Source organism: Zychaea mexicana (assembly GCF_025766255.1).
Source record: "Zychaea mexicana strain RSA 1403 chromosome Unknown BDB00scaffold_22, whole genome shotgun sequence".
Classification (NCBI taxonomy): domain Eukaryota; kingdom Fungi; phylum Mucoromycota; class Mucoromycetes; order Mucorales; family Lichtheimiaceae; genus Zychaea; species Zychaea mexicana.
Genome location: NW_026516685.1, coordinates 387,803 through 405,033, shown reverse-complemented (window position 1 = coordinate 405,033; position 17,231 = coordinate 387,803). Strand labels below are relative to the sequence as shown.

General features: G+C 43.8%; 6 protein-coding genes across 6 annotated transcripts; 2 read left to right on the top strand and 4 right to left on the bottom strand.

Moving 5' to 3' along the window:
- The first annotated feature begins 1,971 nt into the window (after positions 1–1,971).
- BDB00DRAFT_815292 (uncharacterized protein) lies at positions 1,972–3,654 on the top strand. Its single transcript, XM_053122896.1, has 3 exons — positions 1,972–3,179; positions 3,302–3,406; positions 3,498–3,654. The coding sequence occupies exons 1-3, from the start codon at positions 2,203–2,205 to the stop codon at positions 3,589–3,591; spliced, it is 1,176 nt and encodes a 391-aa protein (XP_052981518.1). The 5' UTR covers positions 1,972–2,202; the 3' UTR covers positions 3,592–3,654.
- Positions 3,655–4,743: 1,089 nt separating this feature from the next.
- On the top strand, positions 4,744–6,498 carry BDB00DRAFT_870700 (UDP-glucose/GDP-mannose dehydrogenase family, NAD binding domain-containing protein; the record flags this gene model as incomplete). Its single annotated transcript, XM_053126740.1, has 4 exons — positions 4,744–4,789; positions 4,875–5,148; positions 5,273–5,615; positions 5,743–6,498. 4 exons carry the CDS (start codon positions 4,744–4,746, stop codon positions 6,496–6,498), a joined length of 1,419 nt encoding a protein of 472 aa, XP_052981517.1.
- Positions 6,499–6,792: 294 nt separating this feature from the next.
- Positions 6,793–8,379, bottom strand: BDB00DRAFT_815281 (uncharacterized protein). Its single transcript, XM_053122895.1, has 2 exons — positions 6,919–8,379; positions 6,793–6,816 (listed from the first exon to the last, which is right to left on the bottom strand). The coding sequence occupies exon 1, from the start codon at positions 8,368–8,370 to the stop codon at positions 6,922–6,924; it is 1,449 nt and encodes a 482-aa protein (XP_052981516.1). The 5' UTR covers positions 8,371–8,379; the 3' UTR covers positions 6,793–6,816; positions 6,919–6,921.
- Positions 8,380–11,092: 2,713 nt separating this feature from the next.
- BDB00DRAFT_870698 (uncharacterized protein) lies at positions 11,093–11,663 on the bottom strand (the record flags this gene model as incomplete). Its single annotated transcript, XM_053126739.1, has 2 exons — positions 11,093–11,289; positions 11,384–11,663. The coding sequence occupies 2 exons, from the start codon at positions 11,661–11,663 to the stop codon at positions 11,093–11,095; spliced, it is 477 nt and encodes a 158-aa protein (XP_052981515.1).
- Positions 11,664–11,841: 178 nt separating this feature from the next.
- BDB00DRAFT_259047 (uncharacterized protein) lies at positions 11,842–14,598 on the bottom strand. Its single transcript, XM_053116690.1, has 5 exons — positions 14,380–14,598; positions 14,107–14,250; positions 13,802–14,020; positions 12,871–13,680; positions 11,842–12,750 (listed from the first exon to the last, which is right to left on the bottom strand). The coding sequence occupies exons 1-5, from the start codon at positions 14,504–14,506 to the stop codon at positions 12,020–12,022; spliced, it is 2,031 nt and encodes a 676-aa protein (XP_052981514.1). The 5' UTR covers positions 14,507–14,598; the 3' UTR covers positions 11,842–12,019.
- A 988-nt stretch (positions 14,599–15,586) lies between these two features.
- On the bottom strand, positions 15,587–16,942 carry BDB00DRAFT_259044 (Per1-like protein). The gene is made up of 2 exons (XM_053116689.1): positions 16,870–16,942; positions 15,587–16,787 (listed from the first exon to the last, which is right to left on the bottom strand). The coding sequence occupies exon 2, from the start codon at positions 16,613–16,615 to the stop codon at positions 15,662–15,664; it is 954 nt and encodes a 317-aa protein (XP_052981513.1). The 5' UTR covers positions 16,616–16,787; positions 16,870–16,942; the 3' UTR covers positions 15,587–15,661.
- Positions 16,943–17,231: the final 289 nt, after the last annotated feature.

The following is a 17,231-nucleotide window of genomic DNA, read 5'->3' as shown; positions in this document are numbered from 1 at the left end:
CTGTAGTCAGAACATCTACTAGCATTTGCTTGTTCAGTGGAATGCATGAAATAGTATTCAAAGCTCAATCTCTTCTAACAACAGTTTGGCACAAGCACTTTGATTGATCAGTGGCAACATTAATGCATGGAGCCTTTTCTCTTCTGTCTGTTGTGATCATTATTCTTTTACTCGTCTCATTCATTCTTGCATCGTAAAAAGTCTTGTCGCTGCAACTGGTAAAGTCGTCATGGCATCTTTTGTATGAGAAATCGCTTTCCGCGTCATCTTTAGTCATGTTTGGAAACAGCAAGTATATTTTTTCTCTTCTTAATTTTTTTAACAGTAACAACATTTGATAGAGTGTCGAATTTATCGTTGAAGACGGCTTGTAGGAAAGTCCTAGCTTCGCAAAACGCCGGGAATATATACGATTTTGCTTTAAAGGCTCTTTTTGATTTTAAGCGATCGGTGTCGTCCTCATTCAGATGGTGTGTTGTTGTTGTTGGTAGCTGGAACCAACAAAGAAATTCATACAAATTGGGTAAGTCCGAGCCTCCTCCGCCGTAGGCCTTCACAATGTATCATAGCACCATTATAGATCATCACTACTAGTATGTACACGTAAAAATGTTGTAACATTGTTAAAGAGCCCATCTTCTTTGGCCAATTCTCGCTCGTTTAGCAGATGAACAGAGAGACATATCCGTCAGAATACAAAGAGCCGCGAATAAACCAGCAGCTCCATAGATATAACAGGATCTTTCTGCTCTCATAGGAGTACGAAGGGATACCCTTCTTATGAAACACAACTATTAACAATGACGCCACCTCCTTTTGCTATATGGTTTTGCTTAACCCTGACGAAGGCCCACCTATCGAAAGTAAAAAAAGTTACGATGCTATGACAGCCGCCGTCTTCTACTAGAGCCGTCACTTCTTTACTTGTTAACAAAGGGAAACAGATAGAGATCATTAGTTTCAGGAGAACTTGGTGGAAAAGTATTAAATAATATATCGATGATCAGTTTTAAGACAAGTCTTTATTTTTGTAATTATTACAGAGATACCACTCAGGGTTTTATCTATTAGAGAAATAGATTGTTTCTAAATGTACTTGATTGTTGTTTATGACGAAGTTGCTACGCTATTGTTTATCACATACTGGCTGTCTGTGTACAAAACATTTACGTGTCTGAAAGGCGGAACAAGACACCACGTGATTCCAATCTTTCCAGTAATGCAACAGCGTATAACAAGTCTAGATGCAGGTGACCTTCGTCAATCAAAAAAGGCGTAGATCATTCCACATATTAAATCATTTTCATTTAAGCTTGAAAGGTGTGTGTTGTGTGATTTTCCGATAGTGCGGGGAAAATAGCCCTCATCATTATCTTCATTGGTGTGTGTGTGTGTGTGTGTGTGTCATCATCAGACCTTTTCTCTCTCTCTCTCTCTTTGTCTCTTTCATGTGTTAATTAAACAAAAGAAAGAGTCTCAACGGAGGGCCCCAGCGTGCTCTTTATCTGTCTTGGTTTTGTTTACATAGCTTCTGTTTACGGGTGTGTGTCCCTCTTTGTTCGGGATACACAAGAATCGTTCCATAAAAGGGTGTACAAACAACAAAAACAATCAGTACCCAAGTGCTCCGTTGTTACAATAGACGCCATGACAACAGTAACAGCGACTCTCTTGGTGTTCCGGGAGAGGAATCCTTGTGTGAGGTTGAGGAGAGAGCAGGGATACTAATGATGCCGACGATGGTGATGATGATGACGACCAATGATGGGTGATATGCATAGCGTTTACTAGATGATGCAGCAGCGTGTGTGCTCGTGAAGTCACGTTCTTGAGGAGAGAAAAAGAAAGATCACAAGGGGAACCGTTGGGCGGATTGTTCCATGTACCGGTACATAAGCTATGTGCGATTGAGACCATATAAAGACACACACAGTACACGGCATGACACTACATATATAAACAACCTGTGTAAGCCCTCTCCCTTTCTTTTCCCTTTCTCTCACAAACTCTTTCCGTTCTGGCGAAGTACTTGTTTGCTGGCTGTGACACTCTCCTCTTTCTTTTTCGTCTCCTTTTTTTTTCACCCTTTTCACCAGATATTATACACCACAACCCGCACACACACACACACACGTACCGCAGTCTTCATCCACATATACTAATAGCAGCAGCAACGGCACTATATCACAACAAAAAAAAACAATGGATGCGACACAATCAAGAGGATCAAGGAGTTTTCTATTTCCAGATCGACTTGTGTCTTCGATCGTACACAAATACCGACGTCGACGGAGTAAACGGGAACGTGCAGACAGTGGGCATCATACAAACATGACGACCGAGGAAAGACAAACAGCAGCAGGAGGGCTAGCAATAACAGTAGCAGATAATACTTATGGCACATATGGTGCCAGCAGCAGTAGGGGTCGCAACATCAACAACAATAGATATGTTAAACAACATACCCCTCAGCAACATCCATACAATGATCGTCACCACCAACAACAACAACAACAACAAAGACACAGCATACAATCCACTTCATCGTCGTCACAGGACGACGACGATGACGACGTTGTTCAAGACAACACTAGGGCTTCCTTTAGATCCGCGTGTTCCGGCATGACCCCACGAAATGCCCCTTCAATGACCGCCGAGTCAGGCATGTCTGTGCGATTACAACACTATCATATCGGCACACCTGTTTCCTATAGGCTCCACCGCAACAGCAGTAGTAACAATGATGCTAATGAAAATGATGATCATTCTTTAAATTCCGCCCGTTCTGGTGATTCTGCCACTAATCACTTACAGCATGACACTTTTATCAGCCAGCAACAACAACAACGACAGGAGGAACAGGAGCAACAAAGACAGCGACGATATCAAAGAATGTATCAAAAGCATCGGCGAGAGCTTCAACAAGAAGAGGAACAAGAACAACAGGATGGAGAGCGACGAGCGTCGTTCTTCTCCAGACGACCACGCGTGCGACAAGGATCAAGCAATCCGAGTATTGGACATTCGTGGCGTATCCGACGAGCGCGTGGAGCCATGATGGAGGATCAGTCTTTACCGGACTTTGAAATGCAGGTGTTTTGTCCTACCTGTGAGAAATGGGTCCAGTCGCGAATTCGGTATCGTCTAGGCGCATTAACCTGGCTCGTAGCATTTATACTGTAAGAGTTGTGGTGCGACATAGAAGAACGTGGCACATTATCAATCCTAATGTTATGGAAGGGTAGAGATAGGGCAGATGCTAACTAAGACAATCGTGAATATATTTTTTGTTCATCCATAGATTCATGTGCACGGTGTTTTTGTTCTGGGTACCATTCTATGTAAAATACTTCAAAGGTATAAACTTCATATTACTCGCTACTACTACAACTTGGTGCGGGGAAGGCCTTGATGGTTATGATGAAGTTAAAAGGATTATATACCCGCATTAAGAAGTATAAATGGGGTGTTTAAACAGGTGGGATATGCAGCACATACTCACAACCGTTTCTTTCAAGATGTGGTCCATTATTGTCCAGCCTGTGGTACGAATATCGGGAGACATTCAAAGCTATGATTGAAACAAAATAATATTTATAATAAAGTAGTGATAATGATACAAGAAAGATACGCAATAAATATATTGCAACAAGCACCTTTCTTCGTAAATATACACTATTTTGTGTAGTATTTATATTTAACTTTTCGTTGTTCTTGTAAAAAAAACAACGATACCAAAAATAATGTTTTTGAGCTTAAAAGGCAATTTATATAATAAGATGAGCGTGGTTTCTAACAAGTAGCACTAAAAAAAACTCGCCGCACCGGCACACCCCCACTATTTACCACTTGCCCCTCCCCCCCTCGTCATCCCGACGGGATGCAGAAGCGGGGATTGATCGATCATTGGCTTTGTTTTTTATCAGACCCGATATCTTACGTACACAGTATATAATCCTGGTTTCAGAGGGCTGGCCAGAGTGGCGCTTATCTATTTTTAAAACATTGAGCGAGAGGCAAAAACATACATACAATGTCTGTTTATACAAGAGGGCAGGGAGTGGAAACTAAAGATATTACAGCAGCAGCAGCAGCCAGAGCGTGCAGAAATCCTTCTGTTATGTATCATCGCTTGTTGATCTGCGAAAATTAAAAAGTAAACAAACGAATAATATATAAAAAATATAGAGGCGTTTCTAGATAGACTCAAGAAAAAAGATTAGACAGATAGAGAGGAAACAGGGGAAAGGGGCCACGAGTAACGGCTTGTAGGTTTCGATTGGAAGCTAATCTCGAATGTGGCTGAATACACGTGTTCAATTGACTTGTCGAGCGAGCGAGCGATGCGTATGCACTGTCATGTAGCAGTAAGTACAAAGTAGGGCATGCAGATGTGCGCTGCTGTGGACCTAGGCCTACAGAGAGATAATGTATCGGATTATTCTTATTTTGGTTTCTAGGAAACAGAATGATGTGAGACCAATCCCTTACCCACACAAAATAGCCGGCCTGCGCATCGTATCACACAAACCGGCGATCCTGATTTCCTTTTACGGTAGCCATGTTTGAGTCGGCGATTGATTGCCCTGCCAACAGCTTGCCAATGAGCACAAACCTTATATTTAAACACCATCGAAACCAATTTAATCCCTTTTTCTTTTTTCTCTTCTTCTCTTCTCTTCTACCTATCCACTTCTTCCAACACACACTCACACAGTCCCTTAGCGAACATAAAGAACAACCATGGTTGCTGTCAAGAATATCTGCTGTATCGGTGCCGGCTATGTCGGTAAGTGATTATCGATTGAAATGTCTAGTAGCTGTGGTGGTAGTACGAGTACTAAAAACAACCAATTGAAAACAAAAATTTAAAGGCGGTCCCACCTGCGCTGTCATCGCTTACAAGTGCCATGACATCAAGGTCACCATTGTTGATGTGAATCCCGCCCGTATTGAAGCTTGGAACTCGGACAAGCTCCCCATCTACGAGCCCGGTCTTGAAGAAGTCGTCTTTGACCGCCGTGGCAAGAACTTGTTCTTCTCTACTGATGTTGATTCCGCCATCCAGGAGGCTGACCTCATCTTTGTCTCCGTCAACACCCCCACCAAGAAGTCCGGTATGGGTGCTGGTATGGCTGCTGATTTGGCGTAAGTTTTATCTTATCATATGAATAGGGGTGGGGGGGGGGTTTTCTAGTAATGGGGAAAGAGAGGAAGGATACTGGCAGTGGGACACAGATAGAATTTTGACACCATGCGTGTATGTTTGTAGTTATGTTGAGAGCGCTACCCGCCGTATTGCTGAGGTCGCAAAGAGCTCCAAGATTGTCGTTGAGAAGTCCACCGTCCCTTGTCGCACTGCTCAGAGCATGCGCACCATTTTGGAAGCCAACTCCACCCCCGAGGTCTCGTTCCAGATCCTCTCTAACCCTGAATTCTTGGCTGAGGGTACCGCCATCGACGACTTGTTCGCCCCCGATCGTGTCTTGATCGGTGCCTTGCAGACCGAAGAAGGCATTGCTGCTCAGACCGCATTGGTCGATGTCTATGCCAACTGGGTCCCCCGTGAGCGCTGCATTACCACCAACTTGTGGTCGTCTGAACTGTCCAAGTTGGTAAGTCTATTTGACAGGGAACAGTGGATCATTGTGTGCAAGTAGGGGTGGAATGGGCTGGTCTTGGCACGATTACAGATATGTGCAATAGTTCGCTAATAATCACTACTTGTGTATGATAAATTAGGCTGCCAATGCCATGTTGGCCCAGCGTATCTCGTCCGTCAACGCCTTGTCTGCCATCTGTGAGGCCACTGGTGCCGATGTCGACGAAGTCGCCTTTGCATGCGGCCGCGACTCGCGTCTTGGCTCCAAGTTCTTGAAGGCATCCGTCGGTTTCGGTGGCTCGTGCTTCCAAAAGGACATTTTGAACTTGGTCTATCTGTCCGAACAATTGAACCTGCCCGAGGTTGCTGCCTACTGGAAGCAGGTCGTGATCATGAACGAATACCAAAAGAAGCGTTTCGTCCGCAAGATCATCTCGACCTTGTTTAACACCATCACCAATAAGAAGATCGCTGTCTTGGGTTTCGCTTTCAAGAAGGATACTGGTGACACCCGTGAGTCTGCTGCCATCACCTTGATCAAGGACTTTATCCAGGAACACGCCCGTGTTGCCATCTATGATCCCAAGGTCGAGCACGAACAGATCTACATGGACTTGTGCGAACCTGGTGTCGTTGATACCCGCAAGGAAGTCGAGAAGCATATTCAGATCTGCGCTTCCCCCTATGAGGCTGCTGATGGCGCTGATGCCGTCGTCATTGTGACCGAGTGGGACGAGTTCCGTGACGAGAACTTGGACTATGCCAAGATCTACCAGGGCATGCACAAGCCTGCTTTCTTGTTCGATGGCCGTTTGATGCTCAACGCTGCCAAGTTGCGTGAGATTGGTTTCAAGGTCAACGTCATTGGCAAGAACGAGCTTGCTGGAACTGCATAAATTTCTTCTCATTTCGCACTTCCTCTATCCCTCCTCTCCCCTCACCACCTTTTTTCTTTTCCCACATACTGTACAGATTTTATTTAAATCCATCTCACTTCTCGCCACAAACAGACAAACACAAAGCACATCACAAACAATCCATCCTCAACAAATAGCCAATCAACCAACCAACCAAATCGTTCCACATTTTGTTGTACAAGTTTCTTTAGAATGATTTTTCTTGTTTATCCCTCGTCTAACCACCGTTTCCGCCGCATCAATAACGCACAAAAATAAAAACTTGTTCATTCACTAAAAAAGAACTTATGGTCTGGTCTGTAGAAAGAGATAGCACAGTTTAGAAATAAGCGGGCAAATCAGGAATGGCGTCGAGAGTATACATGGTAGTACATTTTTATGACGAGAGTAATTACATACTGCCTATCTTGATAACGACAGCACGTTTTGACCATTAACCCAGACGTTGGTAATATTTCTATCGTCCCCGAGATTAATGAACTTTTCCACGTAATCCTCCAATCTATCATCATTGCCAGGGAACAGATCGATAGGCGTTCCAGAAACAGCCACGTCGACCAAAATGGCATCAAACGACATGCCAACCTGAAATGATCCAACTTGATCTTGTATCTGTAGACATTCTGCACCGCCCCGTGTAGCCATATAGAGCCCAGTCCTCCAATCCATGATAATGTCGCCCTTCTCTAAATCCGCTGCTGCAGCTGCTGCTGCTGTTACCCCTGCATGATTGTTGCTATTATCAACACCAGCATCAGCACCAGCACCATGCAGGGCGGCGGCGGCGGCGGCAGCGGTGCTTGCAAGATAGCGTGATGCAGTGATCAGATGCCTTATCGAACTCAACATCGACGGTGCATAGCCACCTCCTATGTCTGTACCTAGGCCTTGTTTAATATAGCTGAATCGCGTGCTAGGAAACACCCCATTAGCAAAGTACGCGTTGGACAAAGGACACACAGCGACCGCCGTACCACGTTGTGCAAGCGTCTGCGTGTCTTGGTAATTCAAATGAACGCCATGAGCCATCACCGTGCGCGGTGTCAGTAAGCCAGTTTTATCAAATATTTCAGTATCGCTTATTTCTGAGCCATACAACTGTTGAACGAACGCCACCTCATCCAACGATTCAGAAATATGCGACTGGATTGGCACATCGTATCGTTTTGCCAACTGACCCAGTTGTTCCAACAATGGGATTGAACAAGTCGGTAAAAACCTTGGTGTCACCACTGGCGTCAGCAACAATCCCTCTTCCTTCCGTTGGCCCAATGATAAACAGTATTGGATGAATGCTTCCGTGTCCCTCACAGCATTCTCGGTGGATTCTATATAATCATCTGGCGAATTTTGGTCGATGCACACTTTGCCGATAAACGCGCGTTGGCCTGCATTTAAGGTTGTGTTGGCTAAAACCTTGTTGGCCTCCAGATGTAGCGAGCCGAAATACAGGGCTGTGGTCGTGCCGTTACGCAATAATCGATCAACAAGTTTGGGGTAAACGTAGCGCGCCCATTCGACGTCTTTGAACTTCTTTTCGGCCGGAAAGGCATATAGGTTTAACCAGACCATGAGGGGCACGTCGGTGCCTGTGCCTGCGTAGGTGATTTGTGGTGCATGGATATGCGTATCGATAAATCCCGGTAGAATGAATTGAGTCGGCGATAATAATGTCAGTGTATGCTGCTGCAGCTGTGTTGTTTGGATTGTTGCTTCGAGTTGTGTACGTGGTATACCAGGCAAGAGAGTGGCGATGCGCCCCGTCGTCTCATCGACAGCAAGTAGTGTGTCTGTTAAAATAACCAATTCGCCTCGTTTCGGTGTGTGAACAAAGGTTCCATGGAAAAGCATGATAGGAGAATATATTTTCGTCAAAAATGAGAAACTTCTTTCTCTCTTATGTAGACAGGAGCGGAAACTCGTTTTGTGTCACGTTATTTAATAAACAACGATGATATCATCTTTTACATGTGTGCTATATATAGCATACAGAGAGGACAAGGTCGCCGTCATGAGACTGGAATCAAAAAGGCAATAAGAAGTTACAAGGATGCATCCTTCTTTTGCGTATAACAGAGCTCGCATCAGTAATATATCAGTTACATATATATTTACTCTAGCGGTGCCACCGTTAAAGAAATCGCTCAGTTCTCATCAGGTTAAACACGCGGTACGCACATAACCAAAATCGAAAATTTCGGTTTGATGCTGTTGTGAATGCTACATTTGAAACAGAGGAGAAAACGGTTGCCGACTAAATTTTCTATGATGGTGTGCTGCTGTAATTGTCGCAGTGCACGCATAAGCAAAACTGACGGGTAGTGGATATCACGAATACTCGCATGATTATGCACCCTCGTGGTTATTTCGGACTCGAATCAATATACTATAAAGAGATTCGCATAGTTTATGCAGTTTTTTAAGCGCGATGAACGGGCCAACTTCAGATGTGCTGATTGCTGTGAACATTGGTGAAAAAAGGTGTCGTTCGGAGCGGCAGTGACTAGTCTTTTCTGGGTAGGATAACTAGTTCGATTGTTTGATGAAAGAAGCGTGGTGGAGCCTGACATAAAGGCTTGTGTCTCCATTCGTATTTATCATTTCGGCTGCGATCTTTTTACACCTGTTACATAAACTCCTGCGGCGCTGTGTTGTACATGCGAATAATATATTTTATTATAGATGGGAGCATCATGCGCGCTCTTATATTGTCTTTTTGGGTTCGCCAGTTCGATCATTTTGTGTGGTGAACCACATTAATACACTGCTTAAGATATCAACAATAAGATATTCGGTTAAACATTATAGCACACACGTATGAACACTACGGCATTTCGGCTAAACACTATTGAATAAAATCTCTCACTCAGATGATCCACCTTACGTGAACAGGATAATGAACCTATCAACAGGTACCTCGGCCATTACATCAGCTAACGCCGGTTTCAAAGATGTGCCCGATTAACATAGCGACTTCAATAGAAGTTCTGATACGTCCTTGATCCATCCTCTATCACATAGTTTACCCATTAGTCGGATGAATTGATATCGCCGTCTTAATAGCTAGAATATAAAAGAGCTTTATCTTTTGTTGGAATAAAACATCATCTCAAAGATACTTAATCTTGTCCCTTATTATCTTTATTAAAGCTCTATCATCACACTTTGCTACTGCTGCAGGTTTTGAGCATAAAGTCATAGATGTTGGCCAGAGATATTTAAGTTCGTGGGACGCAACATCTGTATTGAAAGGAGATAGTATTGATCTAGCACAAGCGTTTGCGATAAGCCAGTCAGATCAGAGCATCGACTCTTTATTTGAAAACGTTGCTTTCATTAAAATCTTCTCTAATACACTAGCGAGCTCTCTAGATATCGTGCTATGTATCGTACTTCTATGGTCAATTTGGAGACGGTTCTCGCAGTTGTTGTTGCTCCTTTTATTGATATGATATGAGGCAAAGAGTTATTTTGTCACGTTCCAGTACTATGATTGGATCTGCAGCAATCCATAGTATGTTGGAAAGCGTGGTGGAGTACCGTGTTCCTTGACTTCCCCTTTCGTCAATAGTGAGCTGCTTGGTGCTATCACTATTTCAATAGTGATGAGCAACTCGGTATGCTGGAATCGTGATATGACTATTTTAAAAAATCATAAAATATTGGCCGCTATTCTGTTAAACCATTCTTGGCTGCCACTGATCAAATAAAAACGTTAACTTGTATTGACTTTCATCACGCCGGATCGGCAACACGTTTTCGAGATGTATGCCTTGTCTTGAAGGAGCAAGAACCATTTCCTTCTTTCAGTATTGCTACTGCACATGATTTATTTCATGGTGCATATACTCGTGTAGCGTAAAATATATTTTTGAGTACTGCAGAGTGTCATGAGACTACACTTCAAGAAAGCGGTCGTTGGTAATGCTCGTACGCCTCTCGTATCTTCTCAATTGGAGATGTTACACACTTTATGCAAGAGGCCTTTCGCCTGTGTTTTGATTTCCACTTTTAAGTAGCGTCTGCGATCAGTTATCTTTCTGTAAGTGCTGTTAGACATACTGGCACAAATTCTCGGGTCACATAAAGCTTAAGAGCTGAAGGAGTCATCGTGCATTGTGGTAGCGAGCTTCTTTAACACACCTCAGATGAAATGATCTTTAAGTGGTATCTTAGCTAATGTTGTGCGGATGATCACAGTGTCTTTTAGGCAAGAAAGAAGAGGAAGAGGAAGTGATGAAGGCAGACTGAACACAACCAGAAGCTCCTATGTATACCCCATCAAGATAAAGTTGCTACATATACGACACTTCCTGACACTTTTGTACTTTTTATATCAGTTGTTAATGTCAATCATGGTGCATACATACGAGCCATTCAAAGAAGGAAAAAAAAGCGCTACTACTATTATTGTTTTGTATATAATCGAAGTATGAACAAACAATGTGATGATGAAATGCTTTATTACGATGCAATAAGGGGTGTTATGGAAGGAAAGCAGGACAGCTTTGAATGAGAGGTATGATCAGAGAGAGAAAAGGAAACTCTTTTTTTGTGGTCCTTTTCACTGAAATTAGAAGAGCTGGAACAAGCTCAAACCAACAGCAACAGTGGCACCAGTGAGGGCAAGTGCGTTTCCAGCACTCAAAGCGGTGGCGTCGGATCGGTTGAGAGATGTGCTGGAGCGGTGAGTGGGCTTACTGCCGCCCATGGATGTAGGACTGTGTCTGCTACCACCATAGCCTGCAGAGGATGCGCCTGCGGACGAAGCTAATATTCACAAATGATACACCAAAATGTCAGACTCTTGTTTTGATATACACACACAAAAGTGCTCATCTGGATCATTACTCGTGGAACTTACCACTGTTGCTCGCAGACGAAAGATTAGCTGGAGCGGCACTAGAAGGACCCGATGTAGGAGCAGCCGATGAAGCTGCGGATGAAGAGTGGCCGGCGGTACCGGTAGGGGCGGCAGTGTCAGCTACAGGAGAGGATGCTGCATCTGAGGAGGATGCCGGCATGGCGCCTTGGCCAGCCGTGGGTGCAGGAGCAACGGCCTGTTCGTCATACTGGTCTTGCTTGGCAAAGGCAGCAGTGGACAAGAACGCGAGAAGCAAAATGGCGGACGACGAGACCTTCATAATAGCGGAATGATTACTGGATGTTGCGGATAAGAAGAAGAAGATCTTTTCTGGACTGTGTCTAGATCGCTTTTTTATATAAAGTTTGTTGGATTAAGCTTGTCAAAATTTGTACAAATTAACACGTGACGGATCGGGTTGTTTGATACACATCCCCTCTTCCTCTCTTGACAAGATCACGCACGCACAAAATTAATAAAACAAAAGATGTGCGTGGGAGAGGGGGTGGAGCGGCATACATTAAGTTATGCACAAACAGATAAAATAAGGAGTGTGTGTATGTGGGAAATATAAAGGGTGCTCTGTCAATGATGACGGACGACGACAACAACGACGATCCTCCCTCATTGGTTCTATTACCGTTGGTAATAGCGGATCTTCCATTCCTCATGGTTATCGCCACTACTCTGTGACCTTCGTCTGAATTGCATTTTTTCATTTTCTTGTATCTTGGCAGCCAGTTCTGCATCTTGGAGAATTTGCTGGTGACGGTTCCAGAGCGCATGGAAGTCAATGTCCGGCACAGAATCCGTAGCAGTGTCATTGTCGTAGTCGTAGTCGTCGTTATAGTCTTGTGGGATATTGCTATTGGCACCTCTTTCCCCTTGAGCTTCTCCTAGTCCTTCCTCCTCGTTGAATCGGCTTGATACACTCATAATTGATGTCATATCCGAATCCTTTTGTCCATTTTCGTCGTTATTATTGATCCGCCACGATCGACTGAGGAGACTGTGCCATTCACACATGGTATCGCGTAGCATAGCTTCCTCGACATCTTGCTCTGCAATCGAAATATCGTCAAACAAGGACAGGCCGTCGCTATCATCGTCCTCGCTTATGATTTTCTTGTCATCCTGAGCTTCATCACCACCACCAAGCCATCCACCGCGGTATTGCTCATAATGTGGCTCAACATTGCCTTTCCATTGGATTCCGTATAATAGGAGTGTCCAGTACATGGTGAATCCCACAAAGAAAAAGTATGGCTCAAAGCAGCACATTCCCCATAAAGCCTGATACAGTTCGTAGATCAACACCAGCATCACGATATTCATAAGACCGATCCATGCCTTGTAGATGGGCTTGTCTATTTTGTTAAAATAAATTTAAAGTTTGAGCCACACTAAACGTCTCTATTTTTTTTGCCCCTTTTTTTACGCACGCGCGCGTTTATCATCTACTTGTTCTAGTATTATTAGTATTTTACCTGGCATCATGCGTAGCAAATTATCCCTTAAAGCACGTAGTTCTTGAAGCATATTTCTAGGCGGCTCTGATGGATTTTCTTCCGTTAAATGTGGCGGAGAAAGTGGCGACATGGCTCGTGGAGTAGGTGCATCGTAATCCTCCTCTTGCTCTTCTCCATCTGCAACTGGCTGGTCGTTGGGCGCTCGTTGAGAGACGGATGTATAAGTGGATGCCTCAGCAGCAGATCTCGGACGTGGCAGTACCACTGCTGGCAAAGGTGTTGACAGCATTTCCTCTTCTTGTGGTGGTTGTGGTCCTGCTTTCTTGGGCATCGGCAGTGACGGCGGCAATGGATCATCATCGTCTTCAGACGTCTTTTCATCGAGCGGCACATCTGCCAAAAGCTGACGCGGGATCGGACGGACTGGCTGAGGCGACAGTGGCAGGAGCGGATCACTTTTTGTGGCTCGTGGATCAACAAAGCTCTTGGGCAACGGTGGTACAGGCGGTGCACCCTTTAACCTCTTTGTGGACCCTTGCGATAATAACTGCATTGTAAACAAGACTTGGAACTCGATCAAGAACTCCAAGACACGCTGTGAGATGCGGTACTGCACAGGAGAATGGTGCTGTGGATGACTCAATATGCCGGGCGCAAAGACCACTGCTAAATTGGCGGCATCCATTTTGGTTTCTGCTGCATTAGACGCAAATAGACTCAGCAAGTCCAGCATATAAAGCAGCAAGTGTTGGTGTGGGATAGGCAGATGTTGAATTAAGTGTTGAAAAGCTTCAATCCGTTCCTCGAGGGAGTGGTAATGATTGTCACCTTAATTATGTAGAGCGGTATATTAGCTTACTCAAAGACACAGCTTAAAGATTTCTCATGTTGACTTGGCATACGACCAACCCATTCAGAAACACTATACAATCTCCAGAAAAGCACTTACTCATGACATTACGAAAATCCTTATAGAATGCATGGGGAATGACGGGCTCAGGAAGCTTGTTAAGGTAGCGACGCAGTGCTGTGCTCGCGTCATGAGCAGTATAGCCAAGCCAGTTCAAGTTGAGACCATAGGATTCTTTTGGATCGTCAAATATCGCCTGCAGGGCATTAATGCGTTTGGTGCTGCCAGAAATCCGGAATATGCCTTCCGTCTGCAGAGCTAGGTTTTTTTATATGATGGATTTGCATTAAGTAACAACATTTAATCTGCTATGAAGTGACATAGATATAGGAGTACTTTTTTACCATGCGCCTTTAAGAATGATCCACATTTAGCCACGACAAGCGGGATAATTCCTGCTCGTCTATGCTTGATAGCATCTTCGTCGACATAGCCGACCGTGGATCGAGCATAACAGATCGATTCGCATACAGGAACTCCATAAACACCTATTTACCACCATTATCTTCAATTATCTATCCTCGACAACAACTTCGAATACTAGTAAAACCCGCGCAAAAGTCATACAAGAAAAGTTGTTGCTGTGCAATATTGCATAGAGACAAACAATGACTCACCTCTAGATTTTCTAGAACCCACAGGGCCGACTTTTCGTGTATTCGTGCCACCTCCTGTTCCAGAAGCCAGCCTGCGAATCCAACTACCAAATGATCGTCTTCTACTGAGTGTTGGTGTTGGTGACATATAGTAGCGCTATTGTTGTATAAACGGCGAGAGGTGGGGTATATGTAATAAAAGAGTTAATGAAGAGAAAAAAAGAGAAGAATTATTTTTGGCTGGCTGGTGCACAAGAAAAAAAAAACAATTGGTATTGCGGTTCCTTCGGCATACCCTTTGAGAATAGAGCGTGTAACGATCTCTAGCCTCGTATTAAAAAGCACAAACGTGTAACATGACATCAGTAGCATTTTTTTCTCTTTTATTGTTTCCGCCGTCTGTGATGCTTTTTGGTGGGTCAGCTGAGGCTTGGTGCCCTGTCCTGGCCTGCCCTGCTCTCTTCTTATCCTCGCTAATCTGCCGACACCGATGACAATGATCAATGTTCGGTACTTTTCTTGACCTATACATCGATGGTGGCTACGCACTCGCTGTAAGTAAATAAGTGTCAAGTGAGAGATGTAGAAGCAGGCGAATAAAGACTAGCAAGTATGATTTGCGTGTTATACATAATTATGGTTACTATCGTACCCCTTGACAACGGCATCAGCCGAGTTATCTGGGTTGCATGGCAACTGCAGTGGCCCGATAAGCAACTTTGTTGCCCCGCGCTTTTTTCAACATCAGTAAACGATGCAAACTCCCAGAAACCTTAAGTTACATTCAAGTGCTTGGAAAACCAAACTTGCTCCAAGAATGCATTCATCTCAGCTTGTGTTACAACCTCATTCTCTTAATGCAAAAACCCTGTACAGCAGGGTACGCTTTTCCAATGATTCAGCAGTGCACGAGCTTATACATATCATCTTTGATATCTTGACTATTTGAGCTTTATCACCTCTCATGCATATCAGATATACGATATAGCTATTACTCAGATTGACTGGGAATAGAAAGAAAGAGAGCGAGAATAGACCATGCGAATAAATTGACGGCAAATCATTTCGGTCTCTATGATACCGTTATAAAGATCGTAACGAGGACTCTATGTAATGAAGCTTGCTGGTCACAGCAGCATGTATGACGAGCATTGAAGTAGTATATAAGTTCCATGGTTTCAGTCTTCTTCATACTGCAGTGCTAAGTATACAAAATCACCAAAAAAATTAGCTTATAAAGATAGAAAAATTGGGTATTATAATTTATCAATTTAATAAATAAAAAAAAAGGTACGAGTAAAATCTAGTATTTTCCAATTCGCATCTCATTGGGCGTATCCAGCAACACAAACCGATACCAGAGTGTCATCAGAGGAATTGTGGAGAAATGCCACAGACTATGAGCATCAAACACACGCAAAAAGGGAGGGAAGTCGAACAATTCCAATGCCATAGCCGCCGATGTGCCTGCCACCGAGAGAATCACCAGATACGCATAGGACCGACGATGTTTGTTCTTTTCCTTAGTGTACTGCAGAATCGTCCATCCAACCCATAGCAAGAGCACTAAACTCCCAACGACAACAGAGGCCATCATGTTGTATCCATAATCAAATGTATAGAACGACAGGTACGAAATATGCGCTAAAAACATGGCTGTCACGACCACCGACAGGAGCCGTAGCACGACTTGGTTGCGGATATGGAATAGACGAATGAGCGCATAGTACAATGAGTACAGGATAAACAAACCGGCCGAAAAATAGTCGAGTTTTTCCGTGATGGGGAAATCTCTGGCGTGAAAGACTGTGCTCCATATCCAAGCGTTAATGCCCACCATAGAAAACACGAGCATGTAGGGTTTCAAGTAGTATGCGTTGGGAATGTCGCGTCGTAGAATCTTGTAATAGTAATAGTGGACATAGCCATTGCCGATCGAGAACAAGACGGAGGCAGGTTCCTGAATGCCAAACACTCGGTAAAAAGGCCATTTCCCATAGTATTGATATACAGGGGCGTCATTGGCAATGGCACGATCGGTAATCCCTTGCATGCAATTGTACCGGCAGTTTTCTGGACAATCCCATAATGTCAGGCGTAGCGAAAGAGGTAGTTCAGCTGTTGGGCATTCGGTTCGTGTGCATGTGTCGACGCAGGATAAAAAGTTGGGCTGGACATTGCCCTTGGAGCCTGCGCACAGGCGCAAAAGACTCAAGAAGAAGGTGCCTATTACGCAGATAGCAGTGTTGGTGCGCATATATATACACTATGTGGAGGTTTTTTTTTGTGTATAGAGTGTGGAGTTGGAAGAACTTTTAAGGCTTTAATTGATGAAGGGCTACACGAAAAAACAAAAGGCGCGGAGTACAAGTAGGTATGATACACATCAACACATGCATCATTGCAGCCGTATACTGAGATATGAATGCCTATTTACCGAAAAAAAAACGATTAATTAGTGTCTTGATTTTCTCTTGCAATATTTACTTTGATTTAAAGTTGTATTCGCACATGTGGTTGTCGTGTAGTAGCTGATGGAAGATGAGAGCTTCTCGTTGAGCTGGTCTTGAATTCTAAATAGGTGTCAGTCTAGATGTTTAGACAGATACATCGCTTTTACATTCGCTAAAGCCAAACTTACTATAGATATAAGGGCTCTATTAAGCTTCACTATGTTCTTGAGCTATCTACATGTCGTAACGTCATTTTACTAGTTGAGCAGTCCTCATTATTGATATGTTGGCTACATTACAATACGCGTGCCTATCATATCCGCCCTGGACTGATCCTACACGCATGGTTGCTTTTTGTTACAGAGCAAGAGGAAGATTCAATCTTCATAAGAGTGTCTCTGAGCAGAGGAAGTAGACCGA